Below are 15,126 nucleotides of genomic sequence, written 5' to 3' on the forward strand. Positions count from 1 at the left end.
AGGGTGAACCCTGTTCGTCTTCAGGATCTGTTGGAGGTACAAAATGAAAAAGTTAGTAGAACTGAAACATTTCTGAGAGATATTTCAAGTATAAAATCTGGGGCCATTGGGTTCCCTCAACACTCGACTCACATACCTTAAACTGAGGGCATCTCAGCCTCCATGTTCTTCATGTGGGCTGTGGGACAGCAGGCTCTTCCTCCAGAATCGGCTTGCAGAGCTCTGTCTTTGCTCAGAAGACGAACATACAGGAGCGTCCGCAGAAGCAGCAGAGTGACGAACACCCTACTGGGAAGAAAAGGAGCAGTCAGCCACTACAGAGTTACGTCTGAAGAACTTCTTCATCCTTCTCCGAAGTGTCCGGCAGGCTCTTTTAACTGCAGCACCAAGTCGACTACAGCAGAAGCAGCCGTACTCCTCCTCTTCAACCTCTACACTTTGGCAAGTTACACTTGCACCACTACTGCTGCCGTCTTCTGGCTCAGGCATCACTGCCTCTTCCTCTCTCAGCTGTTGGGCACTAAAGAATGCTGATCCTTCTTCAGGGGTTGAAGGTCCCACCGCAGCTACCTCACTCCCCAAAGAAGATGAAGAGTGATACTCTTCAGGGGTAGAAGGTCCCACCACGTCTACCTCACTCCCCAAAGAAGATGAAGAGTGATACTCTTCAGGGGTAGAAGGTGGCACACCTTCCTCAATGCTCAGCGGGTGTGGGTTAAGGATGACACGAGGAATCCAAAACCTATACAGAAGCAATGTGGAAAATGAGTCATCTTTGATTTGTTATTCATTGTTAGTGAACTAAAACTGTAGATCACCAGATTCCTTATTTACAGAGCAGCCCTTCACTCTGAGTGACCTTTAATACTGCATTATATGTACAATACATCAAGTGTGTATCCTTACTGCCAGTGTTGCCAGACTGACTGTTTTAATGGAGGTAGCCGAGGTACAACACATGGGACAAATAAAGCACTTCTTAAATGCTACATCAAGGGTCTGATATCACAGAGGCCTTTGATCACTTTTTTACTTTTCAATGTTTCCTGAAGGACAATCACTCGGCTACTAACTTCACATCCTACAAATTAGCCTGAAAAATACTACAGAACTTCAGGGTGTAATCCTGAATCCTACCATATTCCAGGGCCCACTTCTTCAGAATCCCCACAGCCATAGACGAACAACTGAATACTGGGTGGACTTCCCTGTGCCTGACGTGAGAGAGGAAAGGATCATATATAAGTTCACATGTACTGATTAAACCTCAACGGTCTTATTTTAACTGGTGGGGGAAGCAGGCATTGGTTGCTATAACTACAACACAAATACAGCCATTTTATTAACTATCCAATCCCACCAGTGAACCTACACGTATCTACATGAGTTTTAAATGTTGATGATGGTAAAAAAAAGTTACAAATCTGAACGAATACAGTTTTCTTTAGAGACTATTTTTTTTCGTACAACACCCTGCAGCATGTATCCCATTTTAATGATATGCAGTATTAAGAACAGGTTTTAGACCCAGAACTCTGGTAAAACAGTGTCTCAGGTATGAAGCAGTGTATTCATAAACATTTGGTGTAATAACTTTCTGTGAGGGAGCTTTGAGAGGTTAAGACTTCTGGTTCCATTCACCACCACGGTGAACAAATCTGACTGGTGGGTTTCACACCAAACCCACTCTGACTGACTCTGTTCACATCTTAACTGATAATTATGCAGAAATCTACAGTAATTGTAGTAATTATCTTGAAGAAATGGCTGTGTTATAAGGTGTGTTGTAAGACTTACGGTTCTCCTCTGCCTCTGGTTTCTTTGCCTGAAATAAAAAAGAATATTTAATTATGTTAATTTAGTTAATTAGTTTTTCCACTGTTTCAGTAAATTAACATATATAATATGTAAATAAATAAATCAATAAATAATCATACAGAAGGATTGCCTCGCTCAGCTGTTTCACCAATTCTTCATTGGGGTCATTCTGGAAGGAGCGAGTGCCACTGGACGTGGATGGGCCGTCCAAGGTTGGGTCCTCCTCTTCTTTCTCCACTGCCTCTTCATCTGTCCCAGCAGTGTGGAGCTGCTGCTGCTGCTGCCTGCCCTCACTGCTGTCCTCACACTCTTCCTCTAGAGATCCAAACACAGTCAACACACATTATTTCATTACCACACCAGGTAGTATGTGGACACCCCCTCTAATTACAAGCCCTTTATTAACAGGTGGGTAGTATTGAATTTAGTGTAGCATTGCACTCAACACCACTATTCCACACACATTGCTGACAGAGCTTTTGGTGCTTTTTTTTAACTATGGAGCTAAAGATAAACACATTAAAGAAGATACAGGCTGAAAGTGGAACTCAGTGAAGTTGTTATAACTTGCACTGTCTAGTACCTTCTGTACAGTCAACCTAACCCTATATATTTAACAATGCTTACAGTTGCTTCACTTTTGGCCATGTAATGTTCTCTATGAGAACATAGTGTCTGTACAGCCTGATCCATGAAGATCTCACTTACCTACTGATGAGGAGTCCTCATAGGAGAACTGGTAATCAGACTCCACATCATTGGTCTCCTCCGGAGAGCTTTCAGGCTCAGGATGACAGGAATCTTCCCTCTCACTCATTCTGCAGTTGATGAAAATACTGTTGTAGAACCTGTCTATCGGTTCTAGATAAGATGGATGGAGTTTCAGCCTAACAGCATGAACATTAGTGTGAACATAGGAAAGTCTAACGAGCTGCTGAATCCTGACTGAGACGATCAGACAGAACCTGCCTTCTTATAGGAGTCAGGTTCTGTGATGTCATCGATGACGTCACAATGGAGCAACGGAGTCAGACCAATCAGGTCAGTTTTACATCCCACGCTACAGAGCTATGAGGAGCAGAGCTGTGTCTCCTTCGTCTTCATTGACTGTATAGGACTGGATGTACACACAGGGCTGTGGAACAGTACTGCCCCCCTCTGGAGGTTCTCTGTTACTGCAGTTTTTTAGTGATTCTTTTAGAAGCTCCATCAAAATGTTTTAATAAATAAAGTAAAACATATCAATCTCTAAACACACTTTTATTTCTGCAGTGATTTACAAATATATTCTACATGCAAATAAGCCCTGTGAAAAAGTATTTGCCCCCTCACAGTACTGCATTTATTCAGGGTGACTGCACATCCTCCATATGTTCTTCCTGGACACGTCCTCTTTTTGGGATCTAAAAATGTCAAGTGGTCCAAATTTTGGAGTTTAGGTTTAGGTGTAGTGGTTTAGGCTTAGGTGCAGTGGGCTAAGTTTAGGTTCAAGTTAAAGTTTACTAGGTTTAGTTTACATTTAGATTAAGTTTAAAATTAGATTTAGGTGTAGTAGGTTAAGTTTTGGTTTACGCTCAGGTTAGAATTAGGTGTAGTAGTTTAGGTTTAGGTGTAGTAGCTAGAATTTAGGCTAGGATTACATTTAGGTGTGGTAGTATAGGTGTAGGTGTAGTAGGTTAAGTTTAGGTTCAGGTAATAAAATCACACTGGTTGCTTTGTAACAATCTCTGTTCAGATTGATTGATTTCTGTGGCTCTGGGTTGCGTCAGTGATCCGTGTGTATGTATCAAGGCTGGATCTATATTTAGTCTTTCAGTCACATATTTATAAATTCCTCTGGAGACCTGGATGTTATTTTATCATTTATTACTGATTAATTACTACGTCAATAATGTAATAAAAAAAGTTCTGCAACATATTTAATGGGTTTCAGGAAGGTTATCCTCTAACATTGTACAAGTGACATTTATAAAAATATAATTAATATGACATAATATTTTCTGAATTAAATAAATGGATATTGTTCTTTAAAAATGCTCCTTTTCCCCAAAACAAATCCACAGTTCGATTCTGAAAAATGACTGAAGAGAAAGTTTTCTACACCGTGCAGAGAGGACGAAAATCTCTGTGCAAACCACTGGTAGAGGAGTGATCCACTGTGCAGACCCAGTAAACCCACAACTCACTGGCTGCGCACATCACTCAGACCTGCAGCTGTACTGCTTTGAGCCTATTGTTGAGGCAAGCGACTCCAAACATGGGTTCATAGAGTCACTAAAAACAACAACAAAAATTCTACAAAACCTTCTATTCTAACAATAAAAATGCAATTAAAAATCTGTTCTTTTAGTTGACTTTTAAATAGTTTTAATGTAATTATTGTTCTTTATATTTGCAAAAAAATTCAATATTTTTATTTTACAGAAAACATTTGGTTACAAAATGTATCCATATGTTGCATATTTTGTTGAAGTAGTACTACAAGCTTCATTTTATCATTAAATGATCGAAGTGATTTTTTTAACATGAGAAGTGCATGATTTTTAAAAAAAAATGTAATATATAATATAAATTAGCAATGCTAATCATAAATTTACCTCAGCAATGCTAATCATAAATTTACCTCAGCAGTGCTAATCATAAATTGACCTCAGCAGTGCTAATATTAAATTTACCTCAGCAGAGCTAATCATAAATTTACCTCAGCAGTGCTAATATTAAATTTAACTCAGCAGTGCTAATATTAAATGTACCTCAGCAGAGCTAATATTAAATTTACCTCAGCAGATCTAATATTAAATTTACCTCAGCAGATCTAATATTAAATTTACCTCAGCAGTGCTAATATTAAATTTACCTCAGCAGTGCTAATATTAAATTTACCTCAGCAGAGCTAATATTATATTTACCTCAGCAGTGCTAATATTAAATTTACCTCAGCAGAGCTAATATTAAATTTACCTCAGCAGAGCTAATATTAAATTTACCTCAGCAGTGCTAATATTATATTTACCTCAGCAGTGCTAATATTAAATTTACCTCAGCAGTGCTAGTATTAAATTTACCTCAGCAGTGCTAATATTAAATTTACCTCAGCAGATCTAATATTAAATTTACCTCAGCAGAGCTAATATTAAATTTACCTCAGCAGTGCTAATATTAAATTTACCTCAGCAGATCTAATATTAAATTTACCTCAGCAGAGCTAATCATAAATTTACCTCAGCAGTGCTAATATTAAATTTACCTCAGCAGAGCTAATATTAAATTTACCTCAGCAGAGCTAATATTATATTTACCTCAGCAGAGCTAATATTATATTTACCTCAGCAGTGCTAATATTATATTTACCTCAGCAGTGCTAATATTAAATGTACCTCAGCAGAGCTAATATTAAATTTACGTCAGCAGAGCTAATATTAAATTTACCTCAGCAGTGCTAATATTAAATTTACCTCAGCAGAGCTAATATTAAATTTACCTCAGCAGTGCTAATATTAAATGGGGTATAAAGGGAGCAAATCTTCTCGTTGCTGAGGATTGTTCCTGTCAGGCCGAGCTGTATGGTTGGCTTCAGGTTATGAGGATTCTAGGTGGGTTCATGGTGGTCGCTAGTGTAGGCTCTTTAAGAGCCGGTTCATGTCTGGGGGAGTTCGCTTCTTGGCTTACCGGTCGGTCGCCTGTGGGACACGGCGTCCGATTCCCTCGTGTTGGAGTCCTGTAAGTTCGGTCTCCGAGCGCGGTTTGGTTTTACTGGTCTTGCTTGCAGTGGCTTTACGTTCTAGTCTTCCTCCCTCCGGTTGGTTTACCCCGTCTCACTTTGCTCCCTGGCTGCCTACCAGCCTCAGGTGGCCTTCAGGTTTAGCCCAGGTTGTTTTGTCACGTTTGTCTTGTTTGTCCTGTTACAGAGAAGCTCCATGCAGCTAAAGCTGCCAGACTTTCCTCGGTTCTGATCCTTCTTGACCTCTCCGCAGCCTTTGACACAGTGGACCACAAAATCCTCCTGTCTATCCTTGCCGGCCTTGGAATTACCGGCTCTGCATGGCAATGGTTTGCATCATACCTGCAGGGACGCTCATACCAGGTAACGTGGCAGGGCGACACGTCCGCTCCTTGTAGTCTCTCCACTGGCGTTCCACAAGGCTCGGTTCTTGGTCCTCTTCTTTTCTCACTGTACACTAGCTCTCTTGGTAAAGTGATATCCTCCCATGGATTCTCTTACCACTGTTACGCCGACGACACTCAACTCATGCTCTCTTTCCCACTGTCTGACACACAGGTTTCTGCCCGTATCTCAGCATGCCTCGCCGACGTCTCTTCTTGGATGGCGGCTCAACACCTCAAATTCAACCCCAGCAAGACGGAGCTGCTGTACATCCCGGGAACTGCTGGACCAAGAAACGATCTTGCCATCTCCTTTGAGAACTCACTGGTCACTCCTTCTACAGAAGCTCGAAGCCTTGGTGTAGTGATGGATGATCAGTTATCGTTCTCAAGACATGTTGCAAACGTAACTCGGTCCTGCAGATTTCTTCTGTACAACATCCGGAGAATTCGACCCTTCCTCTCTAGAGAGGCCGCCCAGGTGCTTGTTCAGTCTCTCGTCACTTCCAGACTAGATTACTGCAACTCTCTTCTGGCTGGTTTCCCTCTGCACACCATCAGGCCCCTGCAACTCATCCAGAATGCAGCGGCACGGGTCATCTTCAATGTCCCTAAACTCAGCCATGTCACTCCACTGCTGCGTTCTCTCCACTGGCTTCCTGTAGCTGCTGCCTGCATCAGATTCAAAACCCTGACGCTGGCCTACAAAGCCAAGACTGGACCAGCCCCTCCGTACTTGATGGCAATGGTCAAAAGCCGTTCCGCACCAAGAGCCCTTCGAGCTTCAAGTACGGCTCGGCTCGACCCGCCATCTCTCAAAATCCACGGAAGACAAGCATCCAGGCTTTTTTCTGTCCTGGCACCAAAGTGGTGGAACGAGCTGCCCCTGGGTGTCCGAACGGCCGAGTCACTCGCTGTCTTTAAACGCAGATTGAAGACCCACCTCTTCTGAGAGTACTTGGGCGAATAGAGTACTATGGTCGCCTTATTGTATTGTGTTTAGTAATGTCTAAAGCTTAGAGGTATCTTTGAATTATTATTCTATTCTAACTAGCTAAGGTTTCTTTCTTGGGTAAATAGCAAAGCACTTTGTAAGTCGCTCTGGAGAAGAGCGTCTGCTAAATGCCATAAATGTAAATGAATTTACCTCAGCATTGCTAATATTAAACTTTCCTCAGCAGTGCTAATATTAAATTTACATCATCTACCTAGCTCGCTAGCTAGCACTAGCTTGGATAAGTACTGGCCACAAACACGCCAAGAAAATCTCCCTCAAACCCGTGTTGAAACATGGCTTTCAGGTTCTAGCAGAAACCGGTCATTTCTGTGATTTGAGCAGAGCGCTTATTCAGAAGGAGCTAAATGATCTGAATCCAGCAGGAACAGCTTTACACCGCACTGTCTGCACTGAACGCCTTCCCGCTCAGATCAGGTGCAGTCATGATATTCAGGACCGATGAGTGTAGAAAACTTCTCTTCAGTCATTTTTCAGAATCAAACTGAGGGTTTGTTTGGGGGAAAAGGAGCATTTTTAAAGAACAAATACATCCATTTGTTTATTCCAGCACTGAACTACTAAACTACAGCTGTCTTTGTTGTTGCTGTTCTTGGTTTATTGGTTATAGGCGGTACAGCTGCTGTCAGTGTGAAGGTTACACTGAGTACTATAGAGAGCAGTGCTCGCGGAGCTGCGCGGCTTCATGCCTGTAGAAGTGTGTAAGCGGAACACAGTAAAAGCTGGTCCACACTGATGGGTAAAACCGTGCAGAGAGGACGAAAATCTCTGTGCAAACCACTGGTAGAGGAGTGATTTTGAGCCATTATATTTAAAAAAAAATAATATTGTAGAATAGACCACACATATATATATATACTATATATACTACTCAATCTATGTCAGGATGTTTGCAGTAGCAGTGTACAAATCTGCAGTAACAGAGAACCTCCAGATGGGGGCAGTACTGTTCCACAGCCCTATGTGTTCATCCAGTCCTATAAAAGGTCAATAAAGCCGAAGGAGACACAGCTCTGCTCCTCATAGCTCTGTAGCGTGGGATGTAAAACTGACCTGATTGGTCAGTTGCTCCATTGTGACGTCATGGAATGTTAACTCCTATAAGAAGGCAGGTTCTGTCTGATCGTCTCAGTCAGGATTCAGCAGCTCGTGAGACTTTCCTATGTTCACACTGATGTTCATGCTTTTAGGCTAAAACTCTAGATCCATTATATCTAGAACCGATAGACAGGTTCTACTGTATTTTAATCAACACCATAATGAGCGAGAGGGACGATTCCTGTCGTCCTGAGCCTGAAAGCTCTCCAGAGGAGACCAATGATGTGGAGTCTGATTACCAGTTCTCCTATGAGGACTCCTCATCAGTAGGTAAGTGTGATCTTCATGGATCAGGCTGTACAGACACTATGTTCTCATAGAGAACATTACATGGCCAAAATAAAAGCAACTGTAAGCATTGTTAAATATATAGGGTTAGGTTGACTGTACTGAAGGTACTAGACAGTGCAAGTTATAACAACTTCACTGAGTTTCACTTTCAGCCTGTATCTTCTTTAAAGTCATTGTCTTTAGCTACATAGTTAAAAAGCACCAAAAGCTCTGTCAGCAATGTGTGTGGAACAGTGGTGTTGAGCGCAATGCTACACTAAATTCAATACTACCCACCTGTTAATAAAGGGCTTGTAATTAGAGGGGGTGTCCACATACTACCTGGTGTGGTAATGAAATAATGTGTGTTGACTGTGTTTGGATCTCTAGAGGAAGAGTGTGAGGACAGCAGTGAGGGCAGGCAGCAGCAGCAGCTCCACACTGCTGGGACAGATGAAGAGGCATTGGAGAAAGAAGAGGAGGACCCAACCTTGGACGGCCCATCTACGTCCAGTGGCACTCGCTCCTTCCAGAATGACCCCAATGAAGAATTGGTGAAACAGCTGAGCGAGGCAATCCTTCTGTATGATTATTTATTGATTATTTATTTACATATTATATATGTTAATTTACTGAAACAGTGGAGAAACGACTTAGCTAAATTAACATAATTATATATTTTTTTTTTTTTTTTTTCAGGCAAAGAAACCAGAGGCAGAGGAGAACCGTAAGTCTTACAACACACCTTATAACACAGCCATTTCTTTAAGCATGATAGATAATTACTACAATTACTGTAGATTTCTGCATAATTATCAGTTAAGATGTGAACAGAGTCAGTCAGAGTGGGTTTGGTGTTTAACCCACCAGTCAGATTTGTTCACCGTGGTGGTGAATGGAACCAGAAGTCTTAACCTCTCAAAGCTCCTTCACAGAAAGTTATTACACCAAATGTTTATGAATACACTGCTTCATACCTGAGACACTGTTTTACCAGAGTTCTGGGTCTAAAACATGCTGCAGGGTGTTGTACGAAAAAAAAATAGTCTCTAAAGAAAACTGTATTCGTTCAGATTTGTAACTTTTTTACCATCATCAACATTTAAAACTCATGTAGATACGTGTAGGTTCACTGGTGGGATTGGATAGTTAATAAAATGGCTGTATTTGTGTTGTAGTTATAGCAACCAATGCCTGCTTCCCCCACCAGTTAAAATAAGACAGTTGAGGTTTAATCAGTACATGTGAACTTATATATGATCCTTTCCTCTCTCACGTCAGGCACAGGGAAGTCCACCCAGTATACAGATGTTTGTCTATGGCTGTGGGGATTCTGAAGAAGGCAGCCCTGGAATATGGTAGGATTCAGGATTACACCCTGGATTATTTTTCTGTCTAATTTGTAGGATGTGAAGTTAGTAGCAGAGTGATTGTCCTTCAGGAAACATTGATTCCGTGATATCAGACCTTTGTTGTAGCATTTAAGAAGTGCTTTGTCCCATGTGTTGTACCTCGGCTACCTCAGTTAAAACAGTCAGTCTGGCAACACTGGCAGTAAGGATACACACATGACGTATTGTACATATAATGCAGTATTAAAGGTCACTCAGAGTAAAGAGCTGTTTTGTAAATGAGGAATCTGATAACCTACAGTTTTAGTTCACTAACAATGAATAACAAATCAAAGATGACTCATTTTCCACATTGCTTCTGTACAGGTTTTGGAATCAACCAGCTGTGGCTTATCCACAAGCTGTCATCATTAACCCACACCAGCTGAGCAATGAGGAAGACTCTCAGTCGTCTTCCTCTCAGAGCAGTGAGGGACACAGAGCGCCATGTTCTACCCCTGAAGAGTATCACTCTTCATCTTCTTTGGGGAGTGAGGTAGACGTGGTGGGACCTTCTACCCCTGAAGAGTATCGCTCTTCATCTTCTTTGGGGAGTGAGGTGGATGTTGTGGGACCTTCAACCCCTGAAGAAGAGTCAGCATTCTTCAGTGCCCAACAGCTGAGAGAGGAAGAGGCAGTGATGCCTGAGCCAGAAGACGGCAGCAGTAGTGGTGCAAGTGTAACTTGCCAAAGTGTAGAGGTTGTAGGGGAGGAGTACGGCTGCTTCTGCTGTAGTCGACTTCGTGCTGCAGTTAAAAGAGCCTGCCGGACACTTCGGAGAAGGATGAAGAAGTTCTTCAGAGGTAACTCTGTAGTTGCTGACTGCTCCTCTTCTTCCCAGCAAGGTGTTCGTCACTCTGCTGCTTCTGCAGACGCTCCTGTATGTTCGTCTTCTGAGCAGAGACAGAGTGATGCATCTCCAGATGTCCTGCTCTCTGAGCCGGTTCTGGAGGAAGGGCCTGTTGACCCACAGCCCACAAGGAGAACATGGAGGCTGAGATGCCCTCAGTTTAAGGTATGTGAGTCGAGTGTTGAGGGAACATAATGGGCCAAAATTTTATACTTGAAATATCTCTCAGAAATGTTTCAGTTTGACTAACTTTAGCATTTTGTATCTCCAACAGATCCTGAAGAAGACAAACAGGGTTCACCCTTTATAGATGTGCACCTGGCTTCAGGTTCTCTTCAAACTATATGACTTTTATACCATTTAACTACTGACCAGAGGAGGATGGGTCCCTCTTGTGAGTCTTGATTCCTCCCAAGGTTTCTTCCTCCAGCTTTGAGGGAGTTTTTCCTTGCCACTGTCGCCTTTGGCTTGCTCACTTGGGGTTACAGGTAGTGGTATAATTTCTTTTTCCAAGTTTGGCTGGCTCAGGGTATTTCTGGATTTCATGCCAACATGCCTTCTGTCCAGGAGGCAGGGCTTGGCAGCAACAGGTGAATCAGAGTCCATCTCTCTGGCCCAAGTCACTGAGCTAGTTGAAAGGCTTCATAGTGACACCAAGAGTGGATGTGATTAGCCTGGTGTTGTCATAGGCTCTGTCTGTTGGGGGACTGTCTTGGTTGAGATGCTCCTGCAATGTTACATGGACCTCAGAGACAGTGCCACTGGACTGGCAAACTGGTGTAAGTGAGCCAGAGAGTGTGTGCAAACTATCAAGGCATCACACTTCTGAGCCTCCTCGGGGAAGCCTATTCCAGGGTAGTGCAACAGAGAATGCATCTGCAACCTCAGATTCAGGAGGCACAATGCAGATTCCATGCTGGCCGTGGAACGGTGGATCAGCTCTTCACTCTCTCTCAGATAGTTGAAGGGGCATGGAAATCTGCCACTCCAGTCTTCATGTGTTTTGTGGACTTGGAGAAGGCTTTCGACCATGTTCCCAGGGACATCTTGTGGGAAGTGCTCCAGGTGTATGGGGTGCCGTAGTCACAGATGCGAGCTGTGCAGTCCCTGTACTCTCTGTATACTGAGCTGTGTCTGTACTCTCAGCACTAGGTCAAGCTTGTTCAGTGTTGCTGATGGACTCCGTCAGTGCTGTGCCTTGTGTCCACTCCTGTTTCTGATATTCATAAACAGGACAAGTCATAGCCAAAGACAGGAGGGTTTCTGGCAGGTGGGGCCTGGAGGTTATGTCTCTGTTGTATGCGGATGACGTTGTCCTGCTAGCTTCTACATGCAGGGTCTTTCATCAAGCACTTTTGGGTTTTCAGCTTAGTGTAAAGCGGTCAGTATGAGAATCAGCACCTCCAAGTCTGAGTCCATGGTGGTGTCCCACACACTCTTTGTGACAGAGTGAGGAGACCTGTTTTCCGGCAGAGGCTCAGAGTAGAGCTAATGCTCCTTCGAGTTGAGGTGGTTTGGGCATCTGACAATGATGCCCTCCAGTCACCTCCCCCAGGTCAAGGTGTACTGGCCACACCCTACTGGGAGGGAACCCAGAGGAAGACCCAGAATCCACTGGAGAGATTATATCTCAAAGCTGTCCTGGGAATGCCTCGGGATCCCCCAGTAGGAGCTGGTTGAACCTGCTGGTGACAGGCATGCCTGGGATTCTGTGCTTGCCCTAATGCCACTGTGGCCCCAAACTGAATTAAGAGGATAAGTAGATGATGATGAGGTGTAGGATGAAGGAGTTATATTGGGGAGTGATCTGGAGGAGTGAACTGGAGTTTTGGTGTTTGTCTTTCAGCATGAATGAAGAGCTGTTCTGAATTACTGATGTGTTCTGGATGTTTCTTTCTTCTACTTAAAGTAAAACCTAGATCTTTAACCTCACTCTTTAGCCTGAGCTCTGAGGAATAAACTCACATTAGTTAAGGTTTAGGTTTAGATTTTCTGCTTTTAGAACTTACACAGAATCTATCAAACTTAAGGAATTCCTCATTTGTAAGAAATATAATAATGTAAGAATAGGACATATCCAGTATTTTCAACAGCAGGATTGACGAAAAATCATTCAGGATGTTCTACCAAAATGCTCTATTCTTTTTCAGGCTGATATAAACTCTCATTTTGATCAGTTTTAAAACATTTAAACACAAGAGTAACATATTCATGATAAATGAAACGAAAACTTGAACGCTGTAGAAGAAATACTGTGTAATCTCTGAAGATGTGAACAGTAGTTCCAGCCCACTGTCCTGTAAAGTTAGTTTGAAGCATCTTTACAATAAACTTCACTAAAAAGAAACTCTTCAGAACACAGACTGACTGCTGGGCTGCCCTGCTCCTTGCATCAGACCACCTGCCCACCCACCAGACTGACCACTGGGCTCTCCTTCTCCCCCACTACAGCCTATTGACTATGTTGAAGTTTACATGGACTCTAACCATCTGCTACTATTATTATTAATTTACTTTTATTATTACACTATATATCACACTGCTCTGGTTATATTAATTATTATATTATGATTATATCAGCACACCTGAGCAGAAGAACAGTCTTGGTGGTAAGATGACCTTTTATCAATAATTTATGAGTAGTTCTGATCATAGGAGGATGGGTGATGATATCAATGGAAATAGGGTGTGTGGGGGCACGTTTACACCCTGTAACACCAAATATCGCTAGAATAACTGCAAATAAACACAAATACAGTAAAAATTCTGTTTATTATTAGAATGCAAAACAAACACAAATACAGTTAAAAACACTATTATAAAAATGCAAATATAATTATTATATAACTACAAATATAATTAGTCTCCAAAAGTCTCCAATAACACCAGAAAACAGTCGCTAGATTTGTGGATAGTTTTTCAGTTAGAGGGGTCTGAAAAGTCGGTAATTTGGCAACACTGCTGAGATCACCTCAGACACAAAGCCCCAACAAAAATTGGGCAAAAATAATATAGATCAGAGAAAGATTACTGAAATAAAACATAAGGAAGGATTTTATGAGAAATAAAAATCTCTTACACACATCTGAGGTAAATGTATGACCAGAATTGCACTGCTGTGATAAATTTAATATTAGAATTGCTGAGGTAAATTTCATATTAGCACTGCTGAGGTAAATTTATGATTATCTCTGTTGAGGTAAATTTATGATTAGCACTTCTGAGGTAAATTTAATGATTGCCCACCTGAATGAAATGAATAAAATGCAGTTAAGAGAAGAGCTGCTCTCCACCAGAAGGACAAGAACTGCATAAACAATGACAAACCAATCTGAAAATCTCTCTTTTCATTAAGTAGTGTGCTTACACACAATGTTTCATTTCTTTTAACCATATTATGACTTTTTAACAGTTTATGAACTAGAAATCAAAGCTGTACACAGCTCCCCTATTCCTGAGGAATAAAACGGAGGAGCAGTAATCAGGTTCCTGCACTGTCCAAATCAAAGCGGACAAATAAAGGAAAAAAGGAGTAAAGAGAAATAAAACATAAAAAAACCACAAACATATATAATTCTCTATCATTCTTACATATTTATAGGATCAGAAAGAAAACATAGGATTTTAGCTGAAATCAAATTAATAAAAGTTTCATTTATGGATAAATAAATCTGTTACCATGATCTTACCACATCATTACCTGCTTATTTTTATTATTATTATATCATATTATTTTATAAATTAGGTCGGGTCCATCAGTCACCCTTTCTCTGTCAGTCAGAGGAAATGGCGGCAGCAGGGAGACACAGCTCGCCATCAGGAGTCAACCACACACCCCTCTGATCTCCAGTCGCTCCACAGAACAGTTCTTCTACAGGTCAGGATGGTTAAGCATTGGACGAGGTTTGGAAGTAAATTTACATATTTAACTAATAATGTTAATGTTGTGATTTAGAAACAAAAAATATATTTTTGCGAAAAACAGGGACTAGGAACATAAAAAGGACATCGCCAAACCAACACACTAAACTTCCTAAAGCATAAACAAGTAATCTAAACCAATAATACAACAACAGCACAAACAGAGAACTACAACAATGAAAAAAGTGAAAATCTGTCAATATCAGCCAATAATATTTTTGTTTTGAATTTTGTAATTTAAATTAGTGCTGTCAACATTAATAATCTGAATACTTTAATATGTTGACATTTTTCTCAACACAAATGAATTATCTTACCAAGTTTTGCCCCAACTTCCACCCATAGGTCACTCTCTTTACAGAGCCTAGTGACGTATTACCGGTTTTATTTAGCGGTGTAAACACAGTGTTACTACTGTTGAGCTCATAGAGTAGATTACACTTTATTTATGCTGAAATATGGATCAAATCTCATAACTAACTTACATTATCTTACCCCCCCCCATGCTAGCTAGCATTTTAACTTGTGATTATTCACATCTAATCACAGAATAGTGTTATGATTAACACGAATAAACTTTTAATTGATTGAAAACACTTTAAATTCTGTAGACCAATATTTAACAGTGGAATTTAACAGTTATTTAACAGTGCTTTACT

The 15,126-nt window shown here is 41.3% G+C and overlaps 1 protein-coding gene across 1 annotated transcript; it reads right to left on the reverse strand.

Moving 5' to 3' along the window:
• Positions 1-373: 373 nt before the first annotated feature.
• LOC140537264 (uncharacterized) lies at positions 374-2,635 on the reverse strand. The gene is made up of 6 exons (XM_072659586.1): positions 2,527-2,635; positions 1,938-2,133; positions 1,798-1,825; positions 1,138-1,214; positions 451-742; positions 374-394 (listed from the first exon to the last, which is right to left on the reverse strand). The coding sequence occupies exons 1-6, from the start codon at positions 2,633-2,635 to the stop codon at positions 374-376; spliced, it is 723 nt and encodes a 240-aa protein (XP_072515687.1).
• Positions 2,636-15,126: the final 12,491 nt, after the last annotated feature.

The sequence above is a fragment of the Salminus brasiliensis genome, chromosome 16, assembly GCF_030463535.1.
Source record: "Salminus brasiliensis chromosome 16, fSalBra1.hap2, whole genome shotgun sequence".
Taxonomy (NCBI): domain Eukaryota; kingdom Metazoa; phylum Chordata; class Actinopteri; order Characiformes; family Bryconidae; genus Salminus; species Salminus brasiliensis.